At 44.1% G+C, this 12,012-nt stretch overlaps 1 protein-coding gene across 1 annotated transcript in view; it reads right to left on the minus strand.

Annotated features, from left to right (window-relative positions):
• The window catches only part of ACADSB (acyl-CoA dehydrogenase short/branched chain), a 73,889-nt gene that overhangs the window by 25,801 nt on the left and 36,076 nt on the right, over nt 1–12,012 (minus strand). The window contains 1 exon segment of the mRNA XM_030202561.1: nt 8,128–8,298. Coding sequence (XP_030058421.1) covers nt 8,128–8,298 — 171 coding nt within the window.

Consider the following 12,012-nt stretch of genomic DNA (forward strand, 5'->3'; position numbering starts at 1 on the left):
CAGAACTGCATTAGCTGTTAACATAGGAATTAACATGGGCTAACAGTTAATGCAATGCAACATGACATAGAAACATGAAGGCAAATAAAACCCATATGGCCTATCCAGTCTGTCCATCCATGCCATCTACTATCCTTTCTTCTCCCTTAGAGACCCTATGTAGCTTTCTTGAATTCAGATACAGTTTTCATCTCCACCACCTTCACCAGGAGAGCATTCCACAAATCCACTGCCCTTTCCACGAAGAAGTATGCATGTAGGGATGAGGACCCCAAGGAGAAATTAGGTCTTACCTGCTAATTTGCTTTCCTTTAATCAGAGTAAAATAGTCCATCCAGTCTACCCAGTCCCTCTGGACTGGCCCAGAACGTGACTGATGGGTTGTGCAGGCCTTCCAGCAGGTGGAGACTGAGAACTCTGACCTTTGAAAGAACCAATAAGAGCCCTTGCTAGGTAGAGAAAGATCCAGTATATCATATCAAAGCAGGAGAAGAAAGAGAAGACTACATTCTGTGTGCCGGGGAACCTGAGCAGCTGCCAGTACCAGATTAACACAGAATCCATGTGTCATGATTTATGTGCCTTCCTCAGCATAGGTACAAAGAGTACTGCACAACTGATGGCAGAATGAACATGTCAGATTCTTCTTTTTGTTTTGTTTTTTTAAACAACCACAACGGAACAGCAAACGGACAACCCAGCTCTCCATGACCAACATTAACTTGCTGGAACAGAACCAACAGACCGAATAATTCACAGGAGGATTCTAGGCCAGTCTGGAGGGACTAAAGGAAAGCAAATTAGCAGGCAAGACCTAATTTCTCCTTCCTTAGCATCCCTCTGGACCGGCCCAGACTGTGACTGATGGGAAGTAACAAAGCAATACCCCAGCAAACCTACTGTGAGAACATACGCCTCAAAAAACTACATCCTGATGACTCTGCACATCCAACCTGTAATGCTTCAAAGAAGAATGCAAAGAGGACCAAGTCGCCGCCCTGCAGATCTCCAAGGACGGGACTAAAAAACGCTCAGCCCGAAGCCGCCTGCCCTCTACTAGAGTGAGCTTTCACTCCTTCGGGTACCAGTTTGTCTATCAAGGTCCTCCAGTCAACACAAACAGGTGATCTGTCTGCTGGAACTCTTCTCTTCTGCAACCTTCAAATAATGCTTGAGAACCCTCTTGACACTGAGACACTTCAGACGACGCTGTTCCTCTGACCCAGAAGAAGAGCCAAAGACAAGCAAAATCACGGATTGAGACACATGAAAACATGACAAGACCTTAGGTAGAAAGGAAGGAACTGGCTGCAATACTACCCAGTCTTTAGCAAATTCCAAAAATGGAGAACGGCAAGAAAGTGCCTGCAACTGTGACACTCTCCAAGTTGAGGCAATGGTCACCAGAAAAAACCACTTTGAGAGTCAAATTCTTCAAAGTACAGACGCTAAAGGCTCAAAAAGGAGATCGAGACAGAACCGAGAGAAGCAGATTAAGGTCCCACAAGGAAAAGATTGACCGCAAGGGAGGCCGCACCAGACCTGCCCCCCTTAAAAACCGAACCACATCTGGATGAGAAGCCCGGGACTTTCCCTGAATGCGCCCCCTGAAACAGGATAAGGCCGTCACCTGAACTTTCAGCGAAGAAAAGTGCTAAACCTTTTCCCAAACCTCTGTTGCAAAAAATCCAAAATCTGCGCCACTGAGGCACAAAAGGAAGATACACTCAACTCGTCACATCACACCTCAAACAGTCCTCTTGGTCCTCATATTGTTAAAAGTGGAGCGATGTCAGGACCGCAGCATGGTGGAAACAACATCCACAGAATAACCCCTCCTAGTCAACTGCACCCGCTCAAGAGCTGTAAGACAAAATCGATCCGGGTCTGGATGAACCACAGGACCCTAGACCAGCAGACTGGGATCCTCCAGAAACCTGAGAGGAGGCTCAAAGCTAATCTTCAACAATGCCTCTATAAGTTTGGTCCTGCACATCCTTAAGCACTGCACCACCCATCCACGGGCACTGTATTCCGCTTAGTAACCGCCGAGACCACCGCATCCACCACAGGAGGCATCAAGAGGGCCCTCAGGGACAGGATACAGACGTACCATTGATTTAGCCAGTCTGAAGGATGAGTCGGGGACATCCCACTGTGCCTGAATAATGTCTCTGATATCCTGATGCATAGGAAAGGTCTTGCCTGGTTTACGGACCCCTTTTATTAAAAGAGTCACCTTACGAGACACTGCAGCAGGAGATTCCTCTTCCTCAAAATGTAAGGTGGAGGAAACTAAAGAAATTAACTCCTGTAAAAAAAAATCCTAAGGGTCCTCCCCAGGAATGAAGGGATCAGCTTCTGAATCCTCCTCTAAATTGCCAACCTGAGAAAACTCCTGTTCCTCCAAGGCTGGCATCCCCTGATCCGGGTCAGACCGAAGGTCTTCATCCAGAGCCCAGGATTTCCTGGACCTCTTAGCAGCCACTAACTGACCTTCTGAAGGTCTTTTTCCCAAAACCACAGGAGAAGGATTAGAGTGGTGCAGCATAAAAGCTTTATACATCTGCAGCACAAATTCTAGATGGAAACCCCCCCCCCCCCCCCTCCGACCCTGCAGGGAAGAGGGAAAGACGCTCTGCATGTGCCTGGTCTGAAAGAACCAGCAGAGACACAGGCTGCTCCGCCTGACTGGCAGGAGCAGACAAAATGGCGGTGGCATCCGCCAAAATTGGGACTGCCAAGTTCTCTTTCACTGCTGCCGAGTCTTTGCCCCCCGCTGACGGAGCCAGTGAAATCGACGCTGAAGGACCTGCCTCAGAGGAGTTATCAATGGCTGTGCAGTACTTGCAGTAGCTGCTATCACCTAAACCGCAATGCTGACAGACAGTGCAGCAGCGAAGTTTCTTAGCCATGGAAACAAATGGCAGCATGGTTCTGCTCTTTTTTAAATTTTTAATTAACTCGGTGCGCCAGAGAGACAGGGAGAGGACAGCCAATAACAAAACACGAGAGCCGGTATGGACGTTTACCCTCTAACACAAGGCAACTAATCTCCTCACTTTGTCACTTTGTTTTTTTTTTTAGAAACGGCTGCTTCTTCCTGCCTAGACACTCTTCCCTTGAAGAGTCTGAGGCAAAACACACAACAGCAGCAGGAGATGCTATATAAGGGAGGAAGGCATGGGGGGGGGGGGGGGGGTGAGAGACTCAGCCACCCGGGTGTAACACCCCCGAGGCTGGAATAGAACCTCGTGGACCTCAGCTTCCACAGAACAGGTTCAGAGAAACCCCAGGTGCACAGAAGGGAAACAAACTATTCAAAAAACCCCAGAACACCAAATTCACAGACAAGGAAATAGAAGAAAATTAGAGAGACTGAAGGGCTCACCACCTTCCATTTGCTGGAGACTGAGAATACTGGAACTGGGGCTAGCTGGTCAGGACTCTTATTGGCTCTCTCCAGAGTCAGAGTTCTCAGTCTCCACCTGCTGGAAGGTGTGCACAACCCATCAGTCACATTCTGGGCTGATCTGGAGGGACACTAAGGAAAAAGCTTTATACAATTTCCCCTTAGGGAGTATCTTTATAAGGAATCTTTGCAGGTAGCAAAACTATCCAAGGGTGTGTGTCTAGAAGTTGTGCCAACAGCCTACCCGTGCATGCTTTTACCCACAATAAGAGTAGGCGGTCCCCGGGGCAGGGGTAGGTACACATTCATATATGTGAAAATGTGCACAAAATAAACTGGGACATCTGTGCAAGCCGGGAAGCGAGCGTGAGGATAGGCGCCTGCATTCCAAGGGTTATTTTAGGAGAGCAGCTCCCTTTGAAGATCAGACCTAACACAACTTAAGCACCTGTTACAAAATAACCTCCCACAGCATTCAGAAAATCTAGAAATCAGGCAATATTTCAGTTGCACTCCACAGATACTGAATCTCTTGTTTCTGTTCAGCTTTCAAAATTTTGGGACGATTTTGATATTTTACTTCCTGTACAATTTTGTTTTAGGACTCTGAATAGCCCAGAAACTCTTTTAGTCACTTTGGCATGTGAAGTAAAGAAAGTATTAAGTTTTGGAAATCAAATTATTTTGTTACCGTTAGACATTTCCTGCGCTTCTGATACTGTAGATCATACTTTACTGCTGTCTAAATTAGGGGATATGAGTATAAGAAGAGTTCTTTTTGGTTGGTTTAGTAAATTCTTGTCTAATAGAGCATATTGGACTACATTATATATACAACGCCTAAAAACTGAGTGTGGAAATGAAATTTGCCTAAGCGCATTCTATAAAGTATACCTTAATTTAGGTGTACTTTATAGAATAAGCTTTACTTTTCACGCAGCTTTTAGAATATGCCAGCCACCAGTACGCGCAATTAAAACCTGGTGTAAATGCCAACGACTAAATCAGGAGTGGACCGGGTGTATTCGATAACGAACATATTTTTATTTATTTATTTTACAATTTATATACCAGCTTAGAATCTAGGAGGTTTTCACTAATACATACATAATAAAAATCAAACAACATAAAACAGAAACAATCCTAACATTACCAACTGGGTTTACCAAATAAACAGTAACCACTGTTCAATAAAACGCTGCTACAAAGAGCAGTTTTCTAAGCTGCTTCTTAAATTGAAAAGATCACTGCACAGACGTGAATAGTAACATAGTAACATAGTAGATGACGGCAGAAAAAGACCTGCACGGTCCATCCAGTCTGCCCAACAAGATAACTCATATTTGCTGCTTTTTGTGTATACCCTACTTTGATTTGTACCTGTGCTCTTCAGGGCACAGACCGTACAAGTCTGCCCAGCACTATCCCCGCCTCCCAACCACCAGCCCCTCCTCCCAACCACCGGCTCTGGCACAGACCGTACAAGTCTGCCCAGCACTATCCCCGCCTCCCAACCACCAGCTCTGGCACAGACCGTACAAGTCTGCCCAGCACTATCCCCGCCTCCCAACCACCAGCCCCGCCTCCCGATCTCGACTAAGCTCCTTTAAGCGCATTCCATAGTGGTTCACCAGTCATTGTGAATGATGACGTCCTTGTTGTGTGATTTCATTAGTGGGTCCAATGTCAGCTGCATAGTTTTATTCGATCTCTTAGGATGGTCTATCTTCAAAACTTCTTGAACATAGGCAGGAGCAACTGCATATAAGGTTTGGTGGATAAGTGTTAAAACCTTGTCCTGTATTCATTGGTCTACAAACACCCGCCCATTCCACACCCACTTTCCAATTATGCGACTTAGAATTTACGTGGTGCACATTTTAGCATACGCTTAGACAGTTCAGCACGTAAATTCAAATTAATGCCAATTAGTGTCCATAATTGCTTAACTGACAATAATCAGCACTGATTGGCTTGTTAATCAATTAGGTTATGCGCATTGTTATGGATACGCTTCGATTTCTGCGTGGAAATCTCAGTGCGATATATAGAATCCAAGGGATAGTGTCAAGAAGAATGGTGAAAGGTCCTTTTCCTGGCAATCACCGTGCAGGGTCTCTCAGGGGTCCCCATTTTCACCGGTTTTGTTGCTTTCATGACTTCATGGATGCAATTCAATTAGGGGACAGTTTACTAAGGTGCACGAGTGGTTTTAGCGAACCCATGTATTCCTATGGCTGTCTCTAACATTAGCGCGCCTATAGCACAACAAAACTCAAGTACGTAATGGACATTACTCAACTCTTCCGTTATACGACTCCCTAATATGACAGTGCTACATGAACTCTATCCTATCACAACATTACCTTGTATTTGTTCACCGGAGACTTCAAAGCCTCTCCGGTACTATGTAAGACACACTGAGCCTGCAAATAGGTGGGAAAATGTGGGATACAAATGTAACAAATAAATGAATAAAATAAATAGCTTGGCTTAGTAAAACAGGGCTCTTTGAGAATTCTCTTATGCAGATGACATTTTCTTTTAGAACCTGTCCTTTCTGATAGGGAATCAATCTTTACTAACATAAGAAGTTGTGTCAGCAAGATAAAACATTGGGCTTTTAGAAATGTGTTACATCTTAAGTGTTGTGGAGGAGTAGCCTAGTGTTAGTGCAGTGGACTTTGATCCTGGGGAACTGAGTTCCATTCCCATTGCAGCTCCTTGTGACTCTGGGCAAGTCACTTAACCCTCCATTGCCCCTGGTACAAAATAAGTACCTGAATATATGTAAACCGCTTTGAATGTAGTTGCAAAAACCTCAGAAAGGCGGTATATCAAGTCCCAGTTCCCTTTCCTCCTTTCCCTTATGACATCACAATATCAGAAGTGAGCCAAGTATCAGGCAATCAAGCCATTGTGACATCACTGATGAGGTTGGCTCTTATTGGTGGAATGAGTGGAGGAGTAGCCTAGTGGTTAGTGCAGTGGACTTTGATCCTGGGGAACCGAGTTCCATTCCCACTGCAGCTCCTTGTGACTCTGGACAAGTCACTTAACCCTCCATTGCCCCTGGTACAAAATAAGTACCTGAATATATGTAAACCGCTTTGAATGTAGTTGCAAAAACCTCAGAAAGGCGGTATATCAAGTCCCATTTCCCTTTCCCTTATGACATCACAATATCAGAAGTGAGCCAAGTATCGGACAATCAAGCCATTGTGACATCACTGATGAGGTTGGTTCTTATTGGTGGAATGAGTGGAGGAGTAGCCTAGTGTTAGTGCAGTGGACTTTGATCCTGGGGAACTGTATTGGACAATCAAGCCATTGTGACATCACTGATGAGGTTGGTTCTTATTGGTGGAATGAGTGGAGGAGTAGCCCAGTGTTAGTGCAGTGGACTTTGATCCTGGGGAACTGTATTGGACAATCAAGCCATTGTGACATCACTGATGAGGTTGGCTCTTATTGGTGGAATGAGTGGAGGAGTGGCCTAGTGGTTAGTGCAGTGGACTTTGATCCTGGGGAACTGAGTTCGATTCCCACTGCAGCTCCTTGTGACTCTGGGCAAGTCACTTAACCCTCCATTGCCCCTGGTACAAAATAAGTACCTGAATATATGTAAACCGCCTTGAATGTAGTTGCAAAAAAACCTCAGAAAAGCGGTATATCAAGTCCCATTTCCCTTATGACATCACAATATCAGAAGTGAGCCAAGTATCGGACAATCAAGCCATTGTGACATCACTGATGAGGTTGGCTCTTATTGGTGGAATGAGTGGAGGAGTAGCCTAGTGGTTAGTGTAGCGGACTTTGATCCTGGGAACTGAGTTCGATTCCCACTGCAGCTCCTTGTGACTCTGGGCAAGTCACTTAACCCTCCATTGCCCCTGGTACAAAATAAGTACCTGAATATATGTAAACCGCCTTGAATGTAGTTGCAAAAAAACCTCAGAAAAGCGGTATATCAAGTCCCATTTCCCTTATGACATCACAATATCAGAAGTGAGCCAAGTATCGGACAATCAAGCCATTGTGACATCACTGATGAGGTTGGCTCTTATTGGTGGAATGAGTGGAGGAGTAGCCTAGTGGTTAGTGTAGCGGACTTTGATCCTGGGGAACTGAGTTCGATTCCCACTGCAGCTCCTTGTGACTCTGGGCAAGTCACTTAACCCTCCATTGCCCCTGGTACAAAATAAGTACCTGAATATATGTAAACCGCTTTGAATGTAGTTGCAAAACCTCAGAAAGGCGGTATATCAAGTCCCATTTCCCTTTCCCCCTTTCCCTTATGACATCACAGTATTAGAAGTGAGCCAAGTATCGGGCAATCAAGCCATTGTGACATCACTGATGAGGTTGGTTCTTATTGGTGGAATGAGTGGAGGAGTAGCCTAGTGGTTAGTGCAGTGGACTTTGATCCTGGGGAACTGAGTTCCATTCCCACTGCAGCTCCTTGTGACTGGGCAAGTCACTTAACCCTCCATTGCCCCATGTAAGCTGCATTGAGCCTGTTATGAGTGGGAAAAGCGCGGGGTACAAATGTAACAAAAATAAATAAAATGAGCATTTTGGGTTATAATGGTTTATAAATCTTGGAGAATAGGATTTTGCTTTTGCCATTTGCACTACAATTACAGCTGAATAGTGACAGTTCCCTTGAATCACAACAATTTGAGAGTGATCCCTGTGCATTCTGCAAAACTCACAGAGGAGGGTGCTGCATTAGCCATCACCAGAAACACTTCAGCCTGCTCCGCACTGGTGATCCACATCTTGGAACCGGTGATGACGTAATAATCCTTCTTCTTCTCTGCGACAGTTTTCAGGGAAAATGCATCACTGCCCGACTCAGGCTCCGAAAGGCAGAAACTTCCAATCTGACAACAGAGAGAAACAATATCATAGCAGCAGCAATTCCACCCATAGAGTGAGATTTTTCTGATTTTATGCTCAAGATAAATCCCTGCCCCTATCCCATCAATCCCACCCCCCCTCACCAGCCTCAGAATAATAACAAGTCTAACCAAAATGAAGAATGCATCAGGTTGACATAGACACCACACAGAGAAGAAAAATAGCAGCTGGGCAACACCTATACCAACCACAGAAGAAGGAGAAATTAGACCTTACCTACTAATTTTCTTTCCTTTAGTCTCACCATACCAGTTCAGAACCTGTGGGTTGTGTCCGGCGACTAGCAGATGGAGAAAAAGTCCTGCATGCTTTTCCCTATAATGGAACTGTACAGCATGAGGTCAAGTATTTAGAATGACAAAGTAGCGGACCAGATGACTTCTTGTTTGTAGTGAATTGCTGAACTAATAACTAGAAATCCTCCCAAGGGGAAAAAGGGGAGTAAGAGGAAGGGACCTCAATTCATTCAAGTATTTTCCTATATCCTTTTTCTTTCTTGTAGCTGTTGTCTTCGATATTGAGAGGAACATTTGATCTGCTTTAAATAGCCCTATGGTTTAGGAGCCCATTTGGCCCATTGAAACCAGGACCTGTAATCTACAACCTGTGCTACACCATAGAGGGAATCTGGACTGGTCTGGTGAGACCACCCCAGAACCTGTGAGATGTAGTAAAGTGGCAGAATACTTGTTGACTGAACCATTTCTAGAAAAACCGTCAACCTTAGAGATAGGAACATAGAGTAGATGCTGGACTTCCGCTGCCCATCAACAAGATTTTGCTCCTTATGCCTTTGCCAGTTTGAGAAGGCTGCAGTATGACAGTGGGACCTAAGTAACTTTGTCTGATTCTCAATGATGAATTTCTGCTTACAAAGGATCCTAAGCTGAGAATGCAGAGAACTAACAAGGAATACACTGCAGTTCAGTTTGAAAGTAGTTATGTCCCTGGGGCAAAGAATATTCATTCCAAGGTTTGGCTTAAGGTATATATATATTTTTTTTTGCTTAAAAGGTGTGGTTATTCTCAGATAAGCCGCTCTACTGTTTGGAACAGTAATAGAACTCACTAAGAAAGTCTTTTGACGTTATTCCCGAGCCACCCCCCTGCAATCTAAATTCATGTCCTCTAGTTCTATCACCTTCCCTCCTCTGGAAAAGGTTTGTTTCTATATTAAAACCTTTCAAATATGTCTATATCATATTACTTCTGTCTCTCCTTTCTTCCAGATCATCATGTCTCTCCCTCATACATCTTGTGGCGCAAACCCTATACCATTTCAGTTGCTTTTTCTGAACTGCTTCAAGTCTTTTTATGTCCTTAGCAAGATGCGGCCTCCAAAACTGAACACAATACTCCAAATGGAGCCTCACCAATGACTTTTACAAGGGGCATCAACATCGCCTTCCTTCTGTTGGTTATACCTCTCTCTATGCAGCCTAGCATCCTTCTGGCTGTCCTATCTTGTATATCTCCTTTGGATTTCTGCACCCCAAGTGCATCATTCTGCACTTCTTCGCATTAAATTTTTAACTGCCAGACCTTTGACCATTCTTTTAATTTTTGAAGATCTCTTCTCATGGTTTCTACCCCTCCAAGGTATCCACTCTATTGGCTATCTTCATGTCATCCGCAAAAAGGCAAACATTTCCTTCTAACCCTTCAGCAAGGTCTCTCACAAATGTATTAAACCAAAATCAGCCCCAGTACGGACCCCTGAGGCACTGCACTACTCACCTTCCTTTCCTCCAAGCGGATTCCATTTACCACCACCCTCTGTCACTTGTCGATCAATCAGTTTCCAAGTCAGTTCACCACTTTGAGTTATAAGTTCAGCTCTCTCAGTTTATTCAAGAGTCTTCTGTGAGAAACCATATCAAAGGTTTTGCTGAAATTCAAGTAGATTACATCTAGCACAGGTCCTTTATCTAGTTCTTTGGCCACCCAGTCAAAGAAATCAGACTCATTTGGCAGAATTTTACTACTACTACTTAACATTTCTAGAGCGCTACTAGGGTTACGCAGCGCTGTACAGATTAATTAAGCAGAACCAAAGATCTAAAAGAACCAGAGAGAATCATCAGACCATTTATTCTAAACAGCCAAAAATGTTAAGGTGCTCCTCTCAGGAATGGGGATCCTCTTTTACTTCTATTTTTAAGTATTTTTATTATGACAATTATTTTAAGGCTTTCAGGCGAGAGGGTTTCGCTACACCAGAGCTTATCACATTTTTTGAGCCACAAAGAAGCCATGGTCGCAGTATCAGCGATGCCAGCGACCTCACCAAAATGATGCACCTGTATACCTCTGGCTGAGCAGCGAGCATGACCCAGCTTGGGGATCGCAACCCACAATCTGGCTAGCCCTGCGCTATACCTACAGACCCCATGTGGGCTGAGTCAGTAAAACGAACGTGGAACTGCAACTACCAACTTCTCACAAGGGGGGAGGGGGCTTCCACATTAAAGTGTGAAATAGCAATCAATTCAGTTACAGAAAAGTCATTGTTATCTAGAAGGCAGGGAGCGTCGAAGAACAAGATACATAAATTCATTCATATATAACATATCTGGAAGAATGCTTGCTCCCAGGGATCTAAGTGGCAGACAAACGGAAATGTTTCATCTGAAAGAGCTGCCGTAGTTGACAGTTGTTTCATTAGTAAATGAATTATATAGGAGCTGATGACACATGGGTTTAGACAGTGATCTCTTTTCAATCACTAGAAGATGATGGACCTCATCTCTTACAAGTTCTTTTGAATTAGTGGACTATTTTTAATATCACTGTAAAGCAGAATGAGAAATTTGGCTGGACATCTATCTTGTTTTGTGCAGTGATGGTTGATTAGTTGTCTATCGTCAGCTCCTTCTGTTCACATTGCCACTGTTTTTTCTGAGCACAAAACAATATATACATATTTGCTGTCATTTGATTACAGCTATATTGATTTTTATGTTTTGATTTATTAGTATTGTTATAGTATTGTCTCCTCAAGAGAATAAGAGCAGGTGCCCAAAGTTTGGCCAAAAATGACAGAAAAAACAGCCACAACTGACAAACTGGCTGCGAAAACAACTGCCCCGTTGCCTCCTCACTGAAGAAGTATCACCACGGGCTGGAAATTGCAGTCAACGTTAGAAACAGCTCCTTGATCTCTAGGGATGTCCCTAGATTTGACGACCAGCTAGGTTGGAGCAGAAGGAAAATTCAACTTCCTCCTGTCTTTCCCCTGCTGTGAAAATTGGATTCAACTGCAGAAAAACAAAAACAGCTCCCCCGAGGAAACAAAACTCTGACCTGGTGCAAACTGGTGACTGCTGACTCCGCCTCCTCTGATATCCTAGAGGGGTGTGAGGAACATTTAATGCCAAGTCCAACGTTGGAGGCACTGCGCACCTCCTTGTCATGCAAAGGAGCATGACAAAGGAGAACAGACTTTGTGTGGTTTGGGTGGAATCAGGATTATTGAGCGTAAGAGATTGAACTGTTTGTTGAGAATTAGTTTTATGATGGAATCCTCAGCTATCACTGTTATTACAGGGCAAGGTCAGTATGGTGAATTGGTTTATCATACTAGGAAATTCAGCCGTAGTAAATGTTTGCAGAAAATTCCTTTGATATCAAACAATGGAAGTTCCTAAAACGGCGAACTGTGTTTTGATTAATGCATG

Source organism: Microcaecilia unicolor, chromosome 5 (genome assembly GCF_901765095.1).
Source record: "Microcaecilia unicolor chromosome 5, aMicUni1.1, whole genome shotgun sequence".
In the NCBI taxonomy this organism is placed as follows: domain Eukaryota; kingdom Metazoa; phylum Chordata; class Amphibia; order Gymnophiona; family Siphonopidae; genus Microcaecilia; species Microcaecilia unicolor.